This window comes from Tenrec ecaudatus, chromosome 3 (assembly GCF_050624435.1).
Source record: "Tenrec ecaudatus isolate mTenEca1 chromosome 3, mTenEca1.hap1, whole genome shotgun sequence".
NCBI lineage: Eukaryota > Metazoa > Chordata > Mammalia > Afrosoricida > Tenrecidae > Tenrec > Tenrec ecaudatus.
Genome location: NC_134532.1, coordinates 69,807,726 through 69,832,345, shown reverse-complemented (window position 1 = coordinate 69,832,345; position 24,620 = coordinate 69,807,726). Strand labels below are relative to the sequence as shown.

At 48.3% G+C, this 24,620-nt stretch overlaps 1 protein-coding gene across 5 annotated transcripts in view; it reads right to left on the bottom strand.

Moving 5' to 3' along the window:
* ZNF827 (zinc finger protein 827) overlaps window positions 1-24,620 on the bottom strand; it is a 229,589-nt gene that overhangs the window by 100,121 nt on the left and 104,848 nt on the right. For all 5 annotated transcript variants that reach the window (XR_012783445.1, XM_075543725.1, XM_075543726.1 and 2 more), the window contains exons 6-7: window positions 3,851-4,090; window positions 980-1,037 (exon numbers count right to left, since the gene is read on the bottom strand). Coding sequence is in view for 4 of the 5 variants with exons in the window: in XM_075543725.1 (XP_075399840.1) it covers window positions 980-1,037; window positions 3,851-4,090 (298 nt within the window). In the remaining variant the exon portion in view is untranslated. The remainder of the gene's footprint in view (window positions 1-979; window positions 1,038-3,850; window positions 4,091-24,620) is intronic.

Here is a 24,620-nt window from a genome sequence, read left to right as displayed (position 1 = left end):
GTGTTCTACATCCTACTTTGGTGAGTAGTGACGAGGGTCTTACGAGATCCTGAGTGACCATCTGAGGGGCAATGGTCATCGACGGGAAGGAGGAGAGATGAGATTTGAAATGCACATGGGAGCAATGGCCGAATTGACCCTGGGGCTGTAAGAATTAGATAGCACTCAGAGACCACTACTAATGTCTCTGAAAGGGATCGTATTGCAGATGCGTATGGGGGACAAATGTGGATGAACAACTCAAAATCATCAAAGAGATCCAGGCGTACTGCAGAGAGTGACTGGTGGGACGAGTAAGACTTTGGTTCTCAGTTACCCTTCATGTCCAGAAAACGAGCGCACCCGGCGCTTAGGCACCCTTCATGTCCACAACCAAGTTTAGGAAAAGAAGAGGAGATGTGATCATAGGAAACCGAGGGAGGAGGCAGAAGAAGTGACGTACACTGAGAGGCAGAAATGAGTAAGACCAAATGAATGTGAATTGTTGACTGTAAAACTAACGATCTCGCTCTATCAATCTTTACTCGATTCACAATAAATGGGTTAAAAAACAAGACCCCCCCCCCCCCGACTTACTGAGACTTTCTGAGATTCGAATCCAACATCCAGTCACAGCGATGTCACCTACCTAAGTGCCTAACCTAAGATACTTCTTCAAAGAGGACAGGAATAATAATGCCTACTTCCCAACGTAGCATAAGGAATACAAAGTAAGAGCAACCTAAGGACACTTCTTCATGGAAGAGGCACCCATTGGATGCTTACTTGAAATTGATGGTCTCCCCCCTGGGAGCTGTGCTTTCTGCATTGTGTCCACCAGTCAATGTCCTTTCTGGTGGGCACAGGTCATGAAGGTGCGACCCTGTGAACCCCGTGGGAGAACAGGGCTTGGGCACCATGATCACCGTGTGCTGCTGCCCCGGGCCCCACACGAGCTGACAGACGGGGACCGGATGGGAGCCCCCGAGGGACGGCCTACCTGGTGGTGGTCCGGATGGTGTTTTCTTTTGTGTGATTGTGCTCTTTGCTCACTTTTTCTGAAACAAGAAAGAATACAACATGCACCTTTTAGGCGGTTCTTGACTCGACTCTTGTCCTTTACGCAGAAGCAGATGCACACCGGCCAATAGCTTTCTTGTGGGCTGGGGAAGAGGCGAGTGGGGATTCTTTTGCAAACATCCATTCCCTCCCTGTCTCCGTGGGAAAGAACATCGATAAAAGCAGGCAGAGAGTAGGAGCAAAAAATACTTTATTAAAAGACCAAACACTACTTTATAAAAATCGAACTGCAGAAAAACAGATGATTACAAATCTCAAGCATGTTGTCTAGATTTTAATCAGGTCTTAAGCACACGTGAACACACAAACACACACACACGCACACAGGTGTGCCTAAAGCCAGCTGTTTCCAGCCCACCTTTCCCCGGCTGAACATTTCTGCGTTCCTCTGATTCAGCAGGAAAATTGCAGTTGTAGCAACTGCTGTGCCCCTGGCTGTGATGCCGATCTTTAAGGATTCCGCGTGGTGAGGCCTCTTTGTGAGAGAGGACATGGAAATGGCCAAAAGACCTCTTGGTGCGGCAGTCACCGAGTGTCTATTCTGATAAATGTCACCAGCGACAGAAAATACCACTAGACAAGGGCCAGGGAAGCCCTCCCCTCGCTCTGTGTCTACCAGCTGTCAGAAATTATTTAATTAGCTTTCGAGAACACAGACGTTGACCTCTGGCCTCCCCAACCCGGTTCAAATGCTAGGACTTGGCCCTGAGTCTGAATGACTTCTAAGTATCTGTAGAAAGCCTGGCCAAGTCTACGAGGGTTTCCCATTTCAACTTCAGGGCATGTAAAATAGCTCCGAATCTCGCCGATTTTAGGGGGTGGAGTGGATTTAAACAAAGATGTGCAAGACCTGGCCCATATTTTGCAATACGGGTTTGTGGCCGCTGTCTGCAGGCTTGCGTGCATAATTCCTTTCTGTCCACTCAACACTGACAAGGAGGGTGGATTTGGATTCGCAGCCAGCATTCTCTCACTGAGAACAGGATCAGTGGCCTGCCTAAGGTCACCTCGGGAGCCAGAGCCAGAGCCAGGCTGAGAACTCGCAGACAAAGTTTCCAGCGGGAGATGATGAGAGCTGGCGATAACACACAGTTAAGAGACAGGCTGGCACGGATCCCAAGGGTCTCGCCTTTGCAAACCTTAACGGCTAAGACTAGTTTTCTCCCTGTACATTGCATGGTGTTTAGAGCCCATGCCTTCAGCATGAGAAGGGGCCCTGGTGGTGCAGTGGTTACATGTTGGGCTGTGATCTGCGAGTCACCAACCCCATGGCAGCAAATTTGTTCTGTGGTTTTCAGAATGAAACACCTTGAATGTTTTGGAGCTTGAAACCATCAATCTACAAGGCTCAAACTCACTGCTATCCGGTCACTCTACTTCATGGCGATCCTATAGGGCAGGGTAGACCTGCTCTGTGGGTTTCCAAGGCGGTCGCTATTGCTTAAAGTAGAGAGTTGGTGGCTAGCAGTCCAACTTGTATCCCACTACGCCACCAGGGCTTCTGCTAGCCGTCTACCTGCCCCATGCCTTTCTCTGTCTTAACGCTCTCCACTTGGGTGCCGACCTGTCCTGGTTTGAAAACCCTGATGGAGGCTGGAGCTGGCATGCCACCTGACAGGGGCACAGCATGGCCTGTGTGGCCAGGCCAATGACAAGGGGAACAAGGACAGTGGCACACAGGTCCCAGCTTCTTCTCTCTCTCCTAGGCCTTTTCTTAGGGGCAGGGAGAGAGAAGGGCAACGAGAATGTCTAAATAATGAAGCATTTAATGGGTGTTTTAAATTTATTGTCCGCAGCAAGAGCCGCTGACAAATGAGCAGTAAACCTCGCTGATGCATGAACTCCGGTGTGCAGACCTCGGGTTTCCAAACTTACTTGGCCTACCACCTTTTTTTTTTCAGGAACATTTTTTTTTTCTTTCACACTCAGCAACCCCTTGGGAATTAAAAACTTTTAAAATCCATAATCCAGGAGAAAATGTAGGTATAGACATCTGCTGTTGCAGCCCCTGAATCATTCCAGCGGCCTCCTAGAGGGCAGGATCGCCCATTTAGGGACGCTCCGTTGACCAATGTTTTCCACTGAGCAAAGTGAATCTTTTATCTCCTACAACTGCACCTTCCATGTGACCGTGTCACCCTGTGAACTCACGTTCAGAGAACAGCAGCATATGAAATGTGTTCAGAACAAACCATACACTGTTTGAAAGAGGGAGCTGGGACCCTCGCCACCGATTCAGAGAAGATGTTCTACGAGATGATAAGGAAGTCATCCTCAAACTGCAGTTTTCTCCCTTCCCTTTCCTGACTTTTATTTTTGGTCCCCCCTCTATTTTTCTTCTGGCAAGATACTGTAGTACCATCTCATTAATTCAGACCACAACTAATTTGGAATTCATGGCAATTCACTCATTGTTGGGGTAAATTGAGGTTTATCTTTTGCACATCAAAATATAAGGGGAGTGTTCATCGGATCAGCTGCCTGAACAAAATTAGAGGTGAGATGCTTAGCCCATTAACCATGATTCGTTTGCACAGAATTGAACAGGGTTCAAATTTCAACTGATTCTGAACTATTTACTAGAGCAAGTTTGGCAGGCACACCGACTGGCAGCACTTTATGAACTCACAGTTCAGGCGGCAGTACGCATTTTGAAGGAACTGAAATGGGGTTCTGACTAAAAGAAGTCCTTTCATATAGTTTCGTTCATTTGCTTTGGCTTCTGACTTTGTGGCGAATGGCTTTCCCTCCGATTGCTTCCAATGATTGGTCTCTCCGCTCGCCGACTTACCTGACAGTTGGAAGAGAAGTTCAGAAGCCATCTTCACAGATATATCCTGACTGAAGAGGTTTCTCTCTGGGGGCACTCGGCCCTCGGGCATCTTGGGTAGGGGCTCGGTCTTCTCCCGCCCGATTAAAGTGCTGTAGCCCACATTCCGGCTGGGGGATATCGAGACACGCGAGTCCTGGATGTCAACCTCCATGGGCTCCTCTTTAATCGAAACCATCTGCGTCTCCCTGTAGCTTTCCGCTGTACAGAGGTGAAACAGAAACACCACCACGTCGTCACTCTGAACCAGAGCCAGCGGCTAAGCAAGGAGGAACCACCAGGGTTGTGTCAGGAGGCTGTGCAGAGAAGCGCACCTGGGCCCCTGGCAGAGTCTGAAAAAGGACTCAACTAATCCAACCCATCTGATTTCCTGGAAAAGAAAGGGACCGAAGCTCAGGGACAGGGGGCAGTGTTAAATGATGTATCAACTTTGCTCAAGGTTGGAAATTCAAGACCACCTAGAGGTGCCTCAGAAGGCCTGGTGGTCTACTTTAAAACAACAACAACACACTCAGCCACTGAAAAATGCATGGAGCACAGTTCCACTGTGACTCTCCTGAGGTCGCCATGGGTCAGAGTCAACTTGAAGGCAGCTTTTTATTTTTAGCCCCAGGTCACACAGATGGCAGAAAGCAGGCCAGGCCAGAGTTCTTGGCTGGTACCTGCCGAGGGCATTCAAGGCTCCTTCTACTACAACAAACACCACCCAGCACCCTGTACCAGTGTGCCAATTCCGATTCACAGCACCCTCGGATGTCAGGTCAGAGTTGTGCTCCCTCCATTGGGGTTTTACTGACCAGTGTTGTGGAAGTACACCGCCGGGCCTTTCTTTCTAGGTGCCTCTGGCTGGATTTGAACTTTTAATCTTTCAGTTGGCAACCAAATCAAACCCAGCCACTGCCATCAAGGCCATCCTGACTCCTAGTGACCTTCCAGGACAGGGGGTTCTTGCTTCCACGGGGCTTGGGGGCTCTACATCTCTAGGAAGCCGACAGCCCCATTTCCCTCCAGGTGGTGGGTTTGAACTGCTCACCTTTGCCATGAAGGAGCCCAACACTTACCCCACTGAGCCACCAATGCTTGGCTCAATCTCTGTTCTATTTTGACCTACTCAGTGTCAATGAACTAAGGAAGAGCAAGCATGTCAGTAATACAATTTTCTCCCTCTAGTTTTAAAATCTCTCACCCCCCCCTTTCCTAGGACACCAAATTAATAAAGGGTCAAAAGGGTCAGCTCAACGGAGCCGTTTACACTTTGCTGGGAGCTAGTAATACTCAAGAACACGTAGGAAGCAAAGATAATTGCAGCCGGTGGAGTAACTAACACCTAGGAAAGAGCCGGCACTCTCACAGGTGATAATAAAGGTTCATTTACTGTTCTTCCTTTAGATGTGACTGTGAGGCGTGTGGTCTTTGGTCTGCAACCTAACGTTCAGTTGGCAAGGCTGGCGCGTTTTTATGTCTCTACTGTTCCTCGGGGCTAGATTAGAAGACTGAACATCTTTCCAACAAGGCGGAACAATTAGCCCAGCCATTAATCTGGATTGCTTTGAAATAAAGCCGCACGTCCAAATTAATAAAGTACTTGTGAGGAAAACTACGATGTACCCAGCACTCCAGAAGACAACAAACAAGAAGACAGGTTCCCAGACAGGTTTGACCTACTGCTGCCTTTTCAGAAAAACAAACAAACACCCCCTCCCCCAGCCAAAATTCAACATCTCTTGCCAACTTTTATAAGATAGCCTTGAATTAGAGTTTCAGTTCAGAGCATCCCATTTGCCATGAATGACAGTACAAACCCCAAATCCATGTGCAGATTAAACCTCCACTGAATTCCTTAACCAAGGATGTAAACAGCCCTCAGACCAAGGAAAGTAGATGACCTCCACCCATCCCCACCCAGTCCTGGGAGGTGCAGTCTCTCAGGGGCTTGTCTGGGTGTAACCTTGATGTACACCAGTCACACAGTCAAGAGTCCTGCCTTCTCCGCCCTGCCCTGTCTTGGTTGGAAGGCCCGAGATCCATCTGGTAAATTCTTCTATTGAACATAACACGTCCATGTTTCTACTTCTGTCATCACACCTGTAACTTTGATGTGTTGATTTGCCACCAATCATGATGTTGTGACAGTTTCTTTCGTTCCATGCCCTTATTTAACTAGTGTCAGACTGTAAATCCTCAGACACCAGTATGACCCGATGCTAACAGTGGTCTCAGGATGATGTGTCTGTGTCCTTAGGCTGCCTTTGTCCCTTTTCAGACATGTCCTCCTTGAATTATATTTGAGCATGAGGCCTCTCCATACCCTCAAACAGCCCATCATCCAAGATAAAATGCAGATATCTGTTTTTGGAGTCCCATGGGGCCATTCCAGTGACCCCCAAGGGGTGGTATCAGGCACTTGGGGAAACACTGCTTTAGAAATAAAATCAGTTGCTGTCAAGTCTATTTCAGCTCATATGAGCTCACACATGTGTCAGATTAGAACTGCGCTTCATAGGATTTTCAGTTTTTTCAATGATCCGAAGTAAATCGCCAGGCATTTCCTCCTAGGCACCTGTGGGTACACACACTTCCAACCTTTGCACACCTAGGTATTATTTTGACACAGGCAGGTAAAGAGACAAACATATAGGCAGAAATAGTGAACGGGGTGAGGGCTTCCAAAAATATATGTCCATATTCCTAACCATAAGATCTACAAAGTGACCTTTGGCTGTGGGTGGGGAGTGGGTGGAGTCCTTAGCAGATTTAATTAAGAAGTCTAAGATGAGATCATCCTTGCTAGATTATCTTGCTAGGCCTTAAAGTCCAATAAAAAGTATATAAAAGCCACACAGTGAAGAAGACCACATGAAAACAGACAGAAATTGGAGTATGCGGCCATGAAGTCATGGGAAGGTAGACAGGGGGCAGGGCAAGGAAGAATTCTTTCTTAGACACGTCGGAGCAAATCTAGAGCCCTGGCTTTCGGGCCAGAAGAGAATTATTTCTGTCGCTTGAAAACCCTAAGCTTGTGGTTCCTTGTTAGAGAATACCAGGGAACTGGTAAGACAGATTAGACAGACAGACAGGTCAGTCAGTCTGCCAGTCAGTCGGTAGGCAGGTAGACAGACAGAATGGATGATAGATAGTAGGTAACTCACTGTCACTGAGTCGATTTGGACTCATGGGGACCCTGTAGGTCGATGTAGAACTGCCCCCAGTGGGTTTCTCAGACTGGAGCAAGCCCTGCCTTCCTCTTGAGATAGATCGATAACGGATGGTAGACAGTAGGTGTCACAGTGACTCCACATTGAGCTGATAACCTCAGGTCAGCAGTTTGGAACCACCAGCCTCTATGCAGAAGGATGAGGTGCCATGCTCCCGTCAAGAGTTACAGTCTCAGGAACCCCCAGGGGGCAATTCTACCCTGTCCTATAGGGTTGCTATGAGTTGGAATCATTAGAGAGCAGTGAGTTTGTTTCTGAGAATGGTAGGTAAGTAGGTGACAGACAGACAGACAGACAGACAGACAGGAAGAAATGAAACAATGAAAGTAAGTATAGAGCAGCTCTGAATCCCATGGGACAGAATGGAATCCTGACGGGGACACCTTACTCCTGTAAGGTGGATGGCTGGAGAGAATTCCATTTCTCCTTGCAAAGCAGGAGAGCCTGGTGTGTCCTGTGGGTTGCAGGTTACTGGGAGCTAGTAATACTCGAAACCTCAGCAACTCAAGAGTCTCAGCAACCCCAGGAGGCAGAGGAGCACCGTCCTGGCCGGCTGCTGTGGCTGTAAGCTCTGCAGGAGCAGATCAGCAGGTGTCGCTGGTTGGTGGGTACAAACCTTTCAGTTAGCAGCCAAGCGCTTCTCCACTGAACCACCAGGGATCCCGTGGAGGAGGCTGGTGAAGGGCAAGCGCATGTACAGCTTATTGAATTAGCAGTCAAGACAGCAGGCGCATCTTTTTTTTAATGAAATGATTACAATGTACATCGTGCTGTAAATAAGACCTCGTGTAGGAGACATGCTAATCATTCTTTCCCTTCCTGACACGTTCCACAGGCTTGTTTTTCCATCAGCCCCTCCGGCAACGGTGACATTTCACTCCTATCCCCTCACCCCCACTCCTTCTCCCTGCTTGGCGCTAAAGCAGAACTCCAGATGAAGTTCATTGACGTAGCCATGGTAAGAAACCAAACAAAAATACGTGGGTGGTGGTGGTGGTGATGGTGGTGGTGATGGTGGTGATGGGGCACTTTCCAAATTACATTCTCAGCTTCTTTCCTGTACTTCTAGCCCACCAAACTCTTTCTTGAACCCTGTCCCTCTCCCCACCACCTCGGGGTCAGGTGAACTGTCAGCCACCTTCAATAGTGGGGGGTCAAAGGCAGAGGCACAGAAAGGCACAGAGAGATGCCCTGAGCCCCATTTTGTGCGTAAGTGAAAATCATGCTCATACCGAAGACACTCATAAAGGAACAAAAGAAAGGGGCTCCTGCAGTTTTAAAAACAAAAACAGTAAATAACAAAGCTAGAGGTCAAAACAACAACTCCATTAGGCACATCCATCTCCATTCCCTGGCCATGGCCAGATTAAAAACCACCTGGTTATTCATACCGCTTTCTATGATGAAATTAATCTCAAAAGTACTTCAGATCTTTTTTTAAATTTGCTTCTGCCTCCCTCCCTTCCCCTCCTGCCCCTCCCCCTGCCCCCAACCATCAAAGTCTGTTTCTTTGGGACTGAAAGTCATTTTTCTTGATCCCCCCCCCCTTTGTAACAGAGGTCGCAATGGGCTCAGGCCCCGCAAGAGCCGTGAGGCTGGTGCAGCACTGCACGGTGTTCCTTTCTGTGGAACCGACGCCAGGCCACCCTAAGGACAGTGGTCACTTACAGGCTTTCCATTTCTGAGACCGACTCGCTTTGCTTAGCCAAATCCACCATTAGTCTTGGGTGGTGCCTAGGGCTCCATCTCGGAAGCTACCTGATAGCTTCCCGGCTAGCAGAGAAGGGTTCCCCAGCTGACGCCTCAGTGGGCATGAGCGCGCTAACGCCACAGTGCGCTTTTCAGTTCTTCCTCTCCCGGGCAAACGGCACTGCTGCCAAGCGTCTTGTTGCCTGTGTTTCAAGCGCAGGGTTTCTCCACCTCGGCACTCTTGACATGAGGGGCCAGTGATGCTTCCTTGTAAGGGTTCCTAAGCTATCGTGACCTACTGCGCCCTTTTTGGAAAAAGTATATTACGCGGGGGTCCCCCTGGCAATCAAAAACTTTTGTACTGTAGCCCATAATCCAGGATAAAGCCTAGGTATCTGCTTCTGCAGCCCTGGTGGGTTATTCCAGTGCCCGCAGACAGCTGTATTGCCGGCATAGGGGGAGCCCTGGTCTCCACCCCCTGCGGATGCCAGAAGCACCTTGTTAGTTGTGATAACCAGATAGGACCCCAAATACGGCCAGATGTCCCCTGGGAGGTGGGCGGGGTGGGGGAGGGGCGCAGAATCCCCAGGCGACACAGTACTGCTGAAATGTGTTGGCCACACTTCATTTTCATCCCTGGCAACGAGGAAGCCAACAAGCTCCTCTAGCTTCGGATCCCGCCTAGGCGGAGCCATTACTGTCTCAACAGGCTCCCAAGTCAGACTGACTTTGGAACATTGTTTTCTGGGCTCCTCCCTCCTGCCAGAGGCAGTCTAGCACCACAATGGCTGGATTAAGCTCTGCCACTCACTCTTCGCTTTGACCCGGACACCCAGGGGCAGGTCTACAGAACCACTGCCTTCGCCTGGACAGACACAATTTGAATCCTTTCAGCTCTTCCTAAAACAGTGGGACCAGACATTCCTTTTATCCAGGGTGGGCTACAGGGCTATTCCAACTGGAAAAGGGTACCTGAGAAGAACAGGGCCAGAAGGTTAGGAGTAGGTTATGGGTGGGAGTGGGTTGTGCGTGATTGTTTATTGCCAGCTTATCTGCTTCAACTAGTTTTTCTGTAGTAGATAGGGATGTTTTTGCAATGATATAGTTTTTTTTTTTTAATGAAAAGCAATCATATGGGCAAAACACTGAACCAAACTCCCTGCCATCAGGTCAATGGTGGCTCATAGGACCGGGTAGAACTAACTGCCCCCAGTGGGTTTTCGAGGCGGTAACTCTTTTTTAATGGAGTTGAAAGCTTCATCTCTCTCCTAAGAAGCTGCTGGTGGTTTCAAACTGCTGGTGGTTAGCGCCCAACTCATAACCTCTAGGCCACTCACTAAAAGATGACCAAACCCATAATTCAGTTGGTGGCAAAGGGGTATGGAAAGGCAATTCCTTGTGGACAGGATTGAGAATGCTGTAAGGAGGCTTGGAGGCACAAGGAGTTAGGTATTGGGTTGCCAACCCAGATTCTATGGTCCAAACCCGCCCCCTCCGAGGGAGAAGTGGACGAAGTCTACTAATCCATAAAGATTCCCTCTCGGAGACTCCAAGCAACATTTCTATTCTGCCCTTTTGAGTTGTGAGTGGGAGTCGATTTGACAGCAGTGCGGTTTGCTGTGGTTGCTTGAGGCGGAGAGGGTGGCAGAGGGGGTGGTGTTAGCCAGGCTCACCGGGGACCTTGGAAAATGGGTTTGTGAATCAGATGAGCCGTACTCAACTCTGTTTGGGAGAAGAGAAAGAAAAAAAGCAATGAAAATGCAGTAACACTGTCTTTTATAGCTTCCTAACAGGCATGAGCTATCAAACGGTATGATGCCATTCAGCAGTCGTTCTATAACCTTCTTTAAATGTTTACTAAGTGCCGTGAGATGTGGGCGACAACGCTAAGTAAGACGTGCTTCTTTCCTTCAAGGAGATGACTTATAAGTGAATGAAGAGAGTATAAACATCCCGCTCACACAGGGGTCGGAGGCCCAGTGGCGCTACGGTTTGAACGTGGGCTGCCTACAGGCAGTTCGAAGCCACTCAGCACCCTGATGGAAAAAGACGAGGCTGTCTGCTCCTGTGAAGGCTGGTGGTCTCAGAAACCCTGTGGAGCAGTTCCATACCTTCCCACAGGGTTGTCGGGGGTCAGAATGGCCTCATTGGGAGTAGGTTTGGGCCTTGAAGGGACACACAGTCAGAAAGGCTTGATGATCTCCTTCCGACATCAGCCAAGGAGACCCTTAGGGAGCACCATACACCTTGATGGTACAGGGGGTCACCAGGAGGCAGGTTGCCTGATGGGAACGGGTGTGACAGGAAGTGCCTTCAAACACAGAGTGGGGAGAGGGAACCAGGAAGCAAAGCACAAAGGTGAAACTGTATCCTCCAGGGCGTGTCCAGAGAATATCGTGTGTTGTCTAGTTTGGCGGAAGGCTGACTGAGAGGTGGAACTGGTATGCTGAATAAGCAACACTCGCAGGGCATACAGGTCAAGGCAACCCCGTATTTTTATCTTCAGTTGTCTGTTTCAAGCTGTCTTCTGGAGTAGACCCTCCCCCACCAGACAAAAACCCAGGCAAACCCATGACCTTCTGAAAATTCTTAACATGATACAACACCTCAGAGCTCGTCCCAACAGCAAAACCCTGTCTCGATGCAGGAAACAAGATATCCAGCCCCTCATGTTAATCCACAGTTCCAACTTCCTCGCAAGGAACCCTAGATCAGGGGTCCTCAAACTACGGCCGAGGACATTTATCTGGCCCGCCGGGTGTTTTTGCCGTGTTTTTTTTTTTCACTTTAAAATAAGATATGTGCAGTGTGCATAGGAATGTGTTCATAGTTTTCTTTTTTTTTTTTTAAACTATAGGCTGGCCCTCCAACGGGTCTGAGGGACAGTGAACTGGCCCCCTGTTTAAAAAGTTTGAGAACCCCTGGTCTGGATCCTCCCTAGTAGAGTCTCCAGAGAGCTTCCTGCGTGAATCTGTTCTGTTCTCCCGGACAAACTTAGCGGCCCTTTCAAACTCCACCAGCAAAGGACACGTACGGGGATGGAGGAAAATCTGACCTTGTTTTAAAATGTGATTTTAGTGGATTTGAGGTGAGAGTTTACACAGCAAGTTAGGCTTTCATCAGAATTCCCACAAAAGTTGTTAGTTCCACCTTTCACATGTCAACGCGCGCTGTCGTTGTAATGAACTGCTCCCTTCCTCGCCTCCGTCTCTTCCCAGCCTTGCTCTGCAGGGAGTTTTGACCTTCTGGCCTCGCAGTGACCGTGTTGTTAAGCAGAGCGCCAGTCTATAGTTTGAGTGCCACTCAACTGTTTTACTCAAATGTGATCTCTGGTAATAGGTTTAGAACGAGGCTTAAAGAGGGTCTCAGTGCAGTAATCAGGGGTGGGGGTGTGGTGAGGAGGTGGGGCAGGCTGCTCTAAATTTTTTCAGTTTGTCTTTTTTCTTCTTTCTTTAGCACTAAGAATTTGAGCTCTGCTTCATATTTTCCCTCCCGTACTATGCAGGACCAGCTGTGGTGGCCTGGGACAGATGAGTCTGTGGTGGTGGCTGGGCACCATCTAGTTCCTTCCCATCTCAGGGTAGGTCTGCTGTGGTTCTGGGAGACTTGGTCCTCCTCTGATATTCTGGTTACCTTCTGACTGGTTCTCCCAGGTGTTAAAGCCCAAAGCTTGGCTCCGATGGCCACTCATAACCTCTTAAGATGAAAGGTCTTAGTGGTTTTCTGTGCCTCTCGCCCAGCAGACGTTTCCCTCAGGAGAACTGCTGGTGGGGTCACAGAGACCTGATTCCTCAGGGATCCTTCCCCTGCAGTGCCATTTACCTGAGTGAGCTCAGTCTAGCCTGTGGTCACTTCCTACCTCACTACCCTTGGGAATCCAGCTTCCACCTTCCCTTGTGCTGGGGTATACCCACTTCTCTACACTCTCCTCCAGCGGCCTTGAGGACAAAACTGGGGCCAGTACTTTGGTGGACATGTAGTCTGGGTGTGTGTGTGTGTGGAGTGGGGTGGTTTAGATAGCCACTTCTTCATTCAATCAGAGAGAGGTCCAGTTGGGCATGTCTGAGTTCAGCAGTATGTCTCTCTCTCTCTCTCTCTCTCTCTCTCTCTCTCTCTCTCTCTCTCTCTCTCTCTCTATCTATCTATCTATCTCTCTCTCTCTCTCATTTAGCCATTATCAAAGCGTGCCAGGTCACCCCCCTATACTTCCTGGACAGAAAAAGTCAGGCAAATGTACTCCTCCACTGGGGCAGACAATATGGAATCTCCCAGCCAGTGATCATTATGTCCAGCTTTCTTCCCCAGCAAGGGGGGACCCCAATACCATTCACTCCAGACAAATATCCAAGGTCTTCCTCTCTCCCTAGTCTTCAGGAATCTCTGGCTTTCAAACACTCACACCTTGATGCCCACGGCCAATCTTAGGGTTAATATTGCTTAACATAGCGTATCACGTGATGTTCCAGAGAAGTAAAACCAGACAACTGAGCCTCCATTGTTAGGCTCAGATATTCTGCGGATGGGACATCAATAAGGAGCCGGGGGTTGAGGGTTTGGGGCAGGGGAACAACAAACCCAAAGCCGCGTTTCAGAGGGCCAGTCTGGCAGTGGCACTTGGAAGGGACAGGAGGACATGTAAATGGCAGAGGTGTCAGGAGCTGATTGGAATAATCCAAGCAAGAAAAGACCGATGAGGGCCTGACTAAAACAGGCCACAGGGGCATGCGTCACACGGTATTCCCGAGGTCTGACGTGGCTAGCTGAATGCGGTCTCAATGGAAGACACATAACAAACGAATGTGAAAAAAAAGCAAGGCAAATACTAACATACCATCTGGATGAAGGATAGGTGATTAAAAAAAAAATCTACTACTTTAGAACCTTGAGATTGGGAGATGCTATCAATACCAACCAAAAAATAAGCACACTGTCAACAAGCAGATTTGACCTCAAGGACTCTATAGGACAGACTAGAACTGTCCCTTTGGGTTCCAAGGCTGTACCTCTTCACAGGAGCAGAGTCTCCTCTGCAGCTGGTGACTTCGAACTACATACCGTGTGATCAGCAGTCTAACACGTAACCCAAAACACAGCCAATGCTCTCCGATGCTGGTAATTCAAGGAGGGAAAAAAGATAGGTCTGAGCCCATGGTTGCCGCCATGGTGTCAATCTGTCTGGTTGAGGGTCTGTTCTCTTTGGGCTGGCTCCCTACGTTGCCGAGCATGATGCCCTTTGCTAGGGACTGGTCTCTCCTGATATGTCGGAAGTACTTAAGGCAAAGTCTTGCTGCTCTGGCTTCTTGGGGACATTCTGGCTGTACTTCTTCCAGCATGGATTTGTTTGTGCTTCTGGCAGCCTATGGTGCTTTCAACAATCGTCACCAACACTGCAATTCAAATGCATCCATGTTTCTCTTGTCCTCTTCATTTACTGAACAACAATCACGTGTACTGTGAGGCAATTAGGAGCCCTGGTGATGTAGTGGCTATGCATTGGGTTGCTAACCACAAGGTCAGCAGTTCAAAAACACCAGCTGATGTGAGGGAGAAAGATGAGACTTTCTAATCCTGTGAAGCAGTGGTTCTACACCATCCTAGTGCCATGACCCTTTCATACAGCTCCTCATGTTGCAGTGACCCCCACCATAAAATTATTTTCGTTGCTATTTCATCACTGCCATGTTGCTACTGTTATGAATCAGGCAACCCCTGTGTAAAGGGTCGTTCGACACCCAAAGGGATCACGAGCCACAGGTTGAGAACCGCTGCTGTAAAGAGTTAGTCTCCGAAGCCCACGGGGCAGTTCTACCACATGCTGTAGAGTCTGGAGGCATTGGTATCAACTCGAGGGCAGTGCATTTGGTTTGAGTTTGGTTTGCAGGGCAACTGAAAACACCACGCTTGAGTCAGGCACAGCTAAGTCCTACCCGTGGCGTCCTGGCTCTTCAGCACTGCACAGAGGTATTGTGAAACAGGTTGGCCTAGTGCAATGTCCTTTGATGTCTTGACTGCTGCTGCCTTGAGTATTAACTGCAGACCCAACTTTATCATTATGCTTTATGTTGCTTATTAGCCCAGTCGGGTGGTTGGTTTGTTATTACACTGCGCTGCAATCCCCACTGAAGGCTGCAGTCTTGGATCTTCATCAGCCACCGTGCTTCAGGTTCTCTTCATTTCCTTCAGGGCAGCTTGTCCCACCTGCATCTCACAGGTTGTTCATGAGCCCTGCTCCGATCCTGAGGCTGCCTTTTTCTTCATGTACTCTAGCTTCTTTGGCCCGCAGACAGACTGAATAAGTGTGGTGAGAGGGCGCACACCCTTCCTGGTTCTCTTGCTCTGTCCAAACTACTGTCTATGGATTAGGACAAGTGTTCGGGATTCCCAGTCTTCTCAGCACTCGCCATAGTCGGCTACGATACACAGAATCGAATGTCTTTGCACACTCGTTCTCCCGAGGAGCTGGCTTGGTGGTTTCGAGCCCAATGCATAATCACTCCGCTACCAGGCTCCTAGGAATCAGTAATGTCTGAAGAATTACATATTGGGTGGAGAGAGGTAAGCAGGGATTTAAAAGCACACCCACCCCACGAGGAACAAAGAACCCTCCACCCACTGTCATGCACTTGATTGCGGCCCACAAGGAGAACCACCACTTTGGTGGGGGTGGGGGTGGGGGGCGTGTTTCAACACACCCGGCCGCTAACTGTGGGTTTTCTGAAGCTGTACAACTTTGAGGAAGCGGGCTGCCTCGTCTGCTGCAGATCCCCTGTTGGGTTTGAACTACCCACCTTGAGGTTAGCAGTGCCACAAATACTCAACAGTAGCACTAAGCTCCTTGCAAGGAACAAAAACACCCTTTAAAAGCTTAACTTGAAGTTGCCCTTCAAACAGCATGAAGTGATAGGAAGACCTAGAAATTCCCTTCTAGGGGGAGATTTTATTCTGATGTCGATTTTTAACAACACAACAGGTCATTCGTGTAGCTGCTGATGCTTTCTGGCTGGCCACAAAACTAAGTCCACAGCCCCCAGCGCGGGTTTTCTCCTAGAGTCTGCCTGTGATGCTCAATTACACAGCAGGTTGTAAAGGAAAATGGCCACTTTGCAGTCTGGGACAGATTACCCACAAGTCAGAAACTGCCCCTCGCACATAACACATTCTACACTCATTTTCACTTTTGTCTAACTGTAAATAAAAACTGAAGACCCCCAGTCACTGGGGCCTTTGGGCGACTAGCTTTGCCTGCCCAGCTCAGGACACAGGGTGGCTCAGTCCACATTATCTGTTGCACTCTGCATGTCCAGGGGTTCATTTACAACCACTCCCCATCATCTTGCTTTCTTTCCACTTAACAGCTTCATGAGAAATTAGCTAAAGAGGTGCATTTAAAACATATATGTGTCATTTGGTAGCATTCCAAATGATCTCAATTTTAAAAGATTAACCTATTTTTCATCTAATGTCCAGAAGATATTTTTCTTTTCTCACCCAGAAATGGTGAAGGTAAAGGCGGGTCAGCGTAGTGCAGACAGACGGGAGTCCAGGTACCAGAGGGAGGAAGCATGCACAGCCACAGAGGGGGGTGGGTCTGTAGGTTCCAAACCACTGAGGACATGTGTTGTCTCCTTCACCTTGATGATCCCTAGCCATGGGAATCCAATGGACTTGGGACACAGTGGGAGTTCAGTTGGGGCCAGGGGTGGTTCAGTGGTAGAAGTCTTGTCTTCCCTTGGGAGACTCAGGTCAGATTCCTGAGAAGGAGGCACCTCGTGTGCAGTCACCACTATCTGACCCTGGAGACCTGCGTGGGACTAAGATGCTTAACAAGTTGCAGTGGAGTTTCAAGACAGACGCCGAAGAAAGGTCTGGGGATCTCCTTCTGAAAAATCAGCCAGTGGAAACCCTACACATCAGTGATTCTCAACCTTCCTAAGGCCGCCACCCTTTAAGACAGTTCCTCATGTTGTGGTGACCCCCCCCAACCATAATATTATTTTCGTTGCTACCTCATAACTGTCATTTTGCTACCGTTACGAATCAGGCGACCCCTGTGAAAGGATCATTGGACTCCTCAGAGGGGTCACGACCCACAGGTTGAGAACCACTACTATAGGTCATCATGGACTGATCCCAGTGTGCATGGAGTCCCCAGGAACTGGGGACTTAAAGAGTCAGCTAGAGCAACCACAACAACTAAAGTTTGACAAATATTCATTGAATGGATGAATGAATGAATGGAGGGGCTAGACAAACTAGGAAGACAGGATGAGAAGAAGAGGAAAACTACAGTATAAAGTTCCCTTAAGAAGCCACAAGAAATCTTTTATTTACTTTTGTCAAAAGCCAAAGCAAGGGGAGGGAGGATGGGTAGGTGACAGCATTGATGATTGCATAACCCCACTCAGTGGGTTTGAACAACAGAATTCTATGTGAATGGATATAGTATATGGCCCCAAAAGCCCAAAAACACTATTGTAGGGGGGAAAATTAATAAGGGTTCCTGGGGGGAGGGAGGGGATAAAAGGGAGCTGATGTCAAAGAGTTTAAGAAAAAAGAAAATGTTTCAAAAGTGATTGTGGTAGCACCTGTACAATACCACTTCATGTGATTGAACTATGGAATGTTATGACATCTGTAAGTGCTCCCAATAAAATGATTGAAACACTTTTTAAAGAGGGGGGGGAAGCCAAAGATAGCTTTAATGCATGGGTTCCCAAACTTAGTTGTGGAAGAAAATTAAACCCATTGCCTGCCCCAGCAATGAAAACTTCAGTCCGTAGTCCAGGATAAAGCATGGGTATCTGCTTGTGCCGCAGCCCCTGGATTGTTCCAGCACCCGCCAGGTGGCGGCATCACCACTTTGGGAAACACTGTGAGACTCCCTGGGTGTGGGGGTGGACCTTCTGGTGCTGGATAATGTTCCCTCTGGGCTGTGCAACAGGGAGAGCAGGAATCTCTACACAATGTATTCTGGCCATGTTTCAAACTTTTCTTCCGAACATGTTTTAAATGAAAAGACTTACAAGTATCCTAAGTGACTCATTGTCCTTTCACTTCCTCTCCTCCCTCTTCCTGTGTCCTCTCTGATGCAGGTGCTAAAGATCAATGGAACAGTCGCCAGACCAGCAGCGGGGAAGAGGAGGCGGTGGCCTCTGACCTGGATAGCTAGGGCCCATTACTGAAAATGGTCACACGCAGGATTCAGATCTTAGCTCTGGGGGCCCCCAGGAGAGCTGGCAGCGTCAGATAGGAAGAGAGCTTTCCAATGGGGCGGTTTTAGTAGAAAATACTTTAAACAGCATCAGGATGAGAGGAAAACCAAACCAAAACCCCTGCTGTGAAGTTGACTCTGACTCATCACGACACGGTGCCGCAGGACAAGGTAGAAGTGCCGCACAATATCTCTGCTTCACAGAATGAGACAGACAGGGCGCAAAAGGAAGTGGGGTCAGCCCAGTCCCCACAGCTCTGAAAAGGAAAAGTACTCCTTATATATTTCCTGGGTGGTGCGAATGGTCTGAGCTAGACTGCTAACCTGAAGGGTGGTGGGTGGAGCCCCCCCAGTTGTTCTGCAGAAGAAAGGACTGGCAATCTGCTACCACAAAGAGGACAGCCGAGAAAAAGCCATGGAGCTATTCTACTCCGCAGCGCATGTGGTTGCCATGAGCCAGGATCCGCTTGACAGCAAAGGGCTTGGTTTACAATTTCCCAATACCGTGGCTCAGTAAGCAATGATAATCTGGGGACGTTGCCTACCCATATTCAAGTGCATAGAGCGAGGCCTGCTGATTCAGTGCTCCATCCTCTGGGTTTGAGAAAAGTTCCTCAAACCATGGCAATTTCACATTTGGTCCTCATCCTTCCTTTGGCGTTTGGAGGGCCTCCTTTCCTTTCAACTAGCGGCTGTTAAGGGCACTTCCTGACACCATGGATGGAGAGGGTACAGGACCATGCATGTGGGCTACAAGAACATGGGTGTAGAATATAGCACCATGCATGTGGACCATAGGAACAGGGATGTGGACCACAGGGCCATGGATGTGGACCGCAGGAACATGTGTGTGGACCATAGGACCATGCATGTGGACCAGAGGACCATGCATGTGGACCACAAGAACATGGATGTAGATCACAGGGACATGGATGTAGACCACAGGAATATGGATATGGACCACAGGGCCATGGACATGGACCACTTTTGAACATGGACATGGACCATAGGACCATGTATGTGGACCACAGGACCATGCATGTGGACCACAAGAACATGGTTATGGACCACAGGAACATGGACGTAGACCACAGGAACATGTGTGTGAACCACAGGGCCATGAAGTCACCAGTAAGGATGTCCCCATGAATGCCCCGTCCATCTCAAAAGAGTGGTAAGCAGGCCTGGTTGCACCCCAGGGGAAGTGTGCGTATGTGCTGAGGGAAGCGAAGGCTCACGGGGATAAGGATGGTGACAGTAATTAAAGAAGCAAGTTCATCATTTATCCTTTCGCGGACTGACACTCACCACCTGACTCTGGATCCCAGAAGGTGGTGGGCCACACACAGTGCCCTCCTCTATCACTCCCTCCACATCCAGCTGTGGAGCAGATGCAACGAATGCACGGCAGCCACAGGAAACCCGGAAACGCACTTGGATCCGGTGGCTACCAGGTTTTTTTTTTTTTTTAAAGGAAGTAAATCAATTCACAGCCCAAACTCAGGAGGGCAGAAATGTGGGGACAGAGATCTGCGCTTCTTGTGATGAGAAGACAGAGATCCCTTCAGAAAGCAAACCCTGGGCCTTACACTCTGATAAGGAGAAATCGTCACTTTTCAATCACTGGTGCTCCCAGAAGAATTCCAGAACCCCGAGTTCAGAGGGAATCATTCTCTTCGTGAATGTTTTCCATGCTTGGGCTTGGACCAGACACTCCTCTGCCCAGTGTTTCTCAGACCCTGCACCCCCACCCCCAGCTCCCGCACCGAGAGGGTCCCGGCCCAGCGGTAGTAACAAAGAGCTGAGGGTCCCTTCTCCAGAGGGAGGGCTGCACTACCAGCATGCCCCCAGCTGGACACAACATCCACGGGGCTTCATTACACATGCTAATGCTCCCCTTCTTTGACCCGAATAAGTTAAAGGTGAGAAATTAATATAGTGATGAGAAGACAAACCACTGTGGAATGAGAATGGTTTAGATCCCTCATTGGGGGAAATATTGGTCTCTCTCGACCTCATAAGTCCATAACTGGGGTGGATGGAGAGGCAGAAGTTGGGGGGGGGTGGTTGTGAGGGGACACTATAAAGCAGAAGCTAGACTAGCGGTGAGATAGCCTAATGCAAGGCCTACCTGCCTGGGAAATGCGTTCTCCCAGTGACAACTTGAACAGAACATTGGGCTGGTTACTCAAAAATTTCTATGCACTCTACCACCAGGTCCCTTGGGGATTAAAGCTTCTGCTCCGAGTTGTCACTGGATAGCATTGAGTTAGCTGCCCTGGTTCATGCCACAATTTGTGTGGTGGATGAAACTTCTCAATCCAGACCAGAAGGCAGCAGGGGAAAAGAAGAAAGAGCGAGGCCGGCTACCCCAACCTGCACACACATCCCCTTGGCCCTCCTCTCAATTCTGCCACTTGTTTTTCTAAAGGCAGCTCTGGAAGCCCGGTCCACTGCCACCCCTGCCCCTGCGGTGTGCAAACCCCCCTCCCTCCCCTGCTCCGGAGACAGCCACACAGAAGAGGAATCTATAATGAAGGTGGAGCCCATTACATTCCTCTCGGGGTTCTTGCCCGGTTTCTGGAAGCTGGGCCAATACAAATTTTCGCGGCTACATTAACATATGCAGCTATGCAGCAAGGAGATCATAATAAAACAAGAATCCTTCTGAGGGTCCCTCTTCCTGAGGCACAGGCTGCAGGGTGGGAAGAGGCGGAAGCCCCGTCTAAGAAAGCAAAAGGGAAGCCAAGAGGGGAAGGTGGCGGAGGAGGTGCTGGGTGCTGGGGTGGGAGGTGAGGGTAGTGTGCGGCGGTGCAGCAAGCCATTCAGACAGGGGTGTGTGCATTTACAAACCCATGCGAGGAATTGTGAACTAATTCTGCTACTCTCCAAAGAGAAAGCGTTGCATCAGTTAATAGGGTGCGGGGGGTGGATGCCCCGGGATTGATTTGGATTCATAGCCACACCTTGTGAAGGAATAGAAATGCCTTAGAGCAGTGTTCTCAACCTGTGGGTCGTGACCCCTTTGAGGGTCGAACGACTCTTTCTCAGGAGTCACCCGATTCATAACAGTAGCAAAATTACAGTAATGAAGTAGCAACGAAAATAAATTTATGATTTGGGGGGGTCACCACAACATGAGGATCTGTATTAACTCAAATCCATTAGCCACTCCTTGGGAGAAAGATGTGACAGCCTGCTTCCACTCAGTGCCACTGAGTCAATGCTGACTTGGTGAGCCTATGGGACAGCGTAGAATTGCCCCTGTCGGTTCCCAGACTATAACTCTTTAGGGGAGTAGAAAGCCTCATCTTTCTCCCTGGAAGAGGCTAGTGGTTTCAAACTGCTAACCTTCAGGTTAGTAACCCAACACGTAATCACTATGCCACCAAGGTAAAGATCCTGTGGGCTGTCTCACTGTACCCTACAGGGCTGCTATGTCAGAATAAATGCAAAGGTGGTGGGGGTAGGTTGGGTTTGAAGAAGTTTGCTCTAGACTACTCACTAAAATGCTGGTATTGAAGCAGACCAAGCAGTGCCATGGCATATGTGGAAGAAAGGTCTGGCAATCTGCTTGTGTAAAGATCACAGACAAGAATACCCTGTGCAGTTAATTCCTATTCCAGGAACACACAACTCAATGGCAACCACTGTGATATTGCATAACATATGACCTACAATCTATATTAGTATATTATCTATTATCTACAATTTTCATATTGAAGAAACAGGTATACAAAGGGATTTCAAAAAGTTCTTGGGAAAATAAAAGAGAATGGACTCCCCCCGCCCCACCAACGAAATTTTACAACAGTTCTACTCTGTCATATAGGGTCGCTAGGAGTCAGAATTGATTTGATGGAAGTGAACTTGAGGAAAAACAGATCGCAACAAGGAAAGTAATCTAACCCAATTAACTGCCAGGCCATTGGTTTGTCACATTCATTCTGAGTCAATTAAAAAGTTGATAGGCAAATATTATCGACTATCAAGTAAAGTACAGAATATTGTAATAAACGGTTCCAGACATCAGAGCCGTCAACATCACTCCGGCAGAATTGCTCAGTAGGCTTTCCTACGCTTTATATTCCAGAAAAACTACATGACACCTCGCTAAAACAGGGGAAGGTAAGTTTAGTTTTAATATTCAGCAAGTCTATATTCCACTTAACATTGTGAATGAAGGAAAATGTGATGATGTTCACAAGTGACAAAACTCCTTTTGTCACTTGTGAACATCATCACATTTTCCTTCATTCACAATGTTAAGTGAATTTTAAAAAGAAAAAAATAAGTTGGCTGCATAGATATTAGAAACTCTGATGGTACATGACTCCATGAAGAAGGTGAAAAGACAACCCGCAGAATGAGGTCCTGGGTTTAAACTCTCTCTCTAGATGCTTAAAAAAAACAAATTCAGAATGAAAAAATAAAGGTGCTATCCAATTTCAGAATTATTGGACTGTCATTTTGATATTTTTTGCTGCCAGACTCTTCAATGGCATATATCTCATAACATGACAAATAGATCAATATTAGTAACACAGAGAAACAAAATCGTTTTCTACTAATCCTTCTGATTTAGCCTTCGAGTTCTCTATTTTACTTTGCTAGCACGCCCACCTGGGCTGTGTTCACTGAGCTCAGCATGAGTTAGCACTGGTGGCGTCATAGGTTACACACTGAGCTGCTAAGATCAAGGCCACCAGTTCAAACCCACTAGCTGCTCCTCTGGAGAGAGATGAGGCTGTCCACTCCTATAAAGATTTGCAGCCTTGGGAAACCCAGGGAGCAGTCCTACTTTGCCCAATAGGGTTACCATGAGTCACAACAGAGTGGAGGGCAGCGGGTTTGGTGGTGGTGGTGGGGGTTGTTTTCTCCTTTAGGCTGTAGGGAAGCAAGTAGAATCACAAAGAACACAAGCAGTGAGGTCTTTCTTGCCTCCATCTAATTAAGGACCTGGAAATTTGAAGGAAAACTCCAAACTCCCTGCTGTCGAGTTGACACCGAATCATAGAACAGAGAGTACAGCGGCCTCTGGATTTCCGAGCCTCTTTATTGGAGCAACAATCCTCCTCTCTCCGAGAAGTTTTAAACTGCTTACCTGGCGGTAAGCAGCCCACTGCGTAACCACTCCACCGGGACTCCGGAAGTTTGAAAGAGGCACGTGTAAAAATATTACTGGCATAAAACAAAATACACATTCTCCATCCTGGAAGAGTATGATTAAAGTCACACAGCTTTAAAAAGTTTCATAGACTACAATTTTCCAAGGCAAACAGGAAAGCCCAATAGCGCCATAAATAGTTTTTGCTCTGAGAAACTACTTAGCTGAAAACTCTAATTTCGCTCATGAAGTTCGAGTTGAGACTCTCCAACATCGTTATTATTTGCTCAGGAGCGAAAAAAAAGAGCTTTTACTCCTAGAAGTTACTGCCAGCATCGGCTGGGATGATTATGAAATTTAACTGCATTTCCAAAGAACATTGAAAAAAGTATTAACTGGCGCTTACAGCCAGCACGATCTTGATTTATGAGGTACATGCGCCCTTCTAAGAGAGGTCCCCACATACCATTACTTCATAATAAATTACAAAGAATCTCCGCTGAAGAGAGATGGTTCTTTGTAGAACGCAAAATGTACATTTCATAGTGCTTTGTTCTCCGTCAGCTTCAACCTAAGACAGTCTGTTCAGAGAGACAACGCTTATTTCTCCAATTAACCATTTCCTAGTTTTCCATTGAGATCCCACAAGGATACCAACCATGTAAGGCACTAGGTTATTCACTGAAAAGGTAGCAGCTCTACTTTCCTGAGAGGCCCCTAGTAAGAAAGGCCTGGCACTCTATAGCCACAGCAAACCCCACGTGCCCTTGCCGCCACCTCCCACCAGTGGCTGTAGAGTCAGTTATAACGCACAGCAATTTGTGTGTCAGATAGTTTCAGTGGTTGATTGTTCAGCGGTCGGTTGTCCGTCCTTTCTTCCTAGGCACCTCTCTGTGGGGACGTCCACGCCCCAGCAACCTCTCAGCTAGCAGTCCAGGGCAGTACACCATTCTCACCATCCAGGGGCAGGACTCCCAATTTCCTAACCCACTGATTCTCAACTCTTGGATGTGGTGAAGAACATCGGGTGAGACTGCTGGCTCTGCATGAAGGTGCATGGGGTTAGGGGAGGGACAGTTTCACCTAGAAGCAGAATCTGAAGTGGGGAAAACATGCCAAAGAGGTCACTATAGATTAGTAAGTGCGCCCATGTGCTGATCATGTTCCACTAGGAATCTGACACTGTACAGTGTGGTATCTTCCTGGTCTCCCCAGTTACCCCAAGACATGTTTCGGGGATTCTTTTCCTCCCAGCAATGCTAACTCACTACCTTATAGACCCACAGCCCTGGACACAGTTGAAGGCTCCGCTGGTGGCTCCCAACCCAAGCTAAAGCAATCATCTCCAAACTGGAATTCAAAACCCAAAACCAAGCTCACTGCCATCGAGGCGATGCCATCTCATAGTGACCCTATGGGGCAGAGTAGAACTAGGCCTGTGAGTTTTTGAGACTGTAACTCTCTATGGGAGTAGAAAGCCCTGTCTTTCTCTCACTGAGTGGCTGGTGG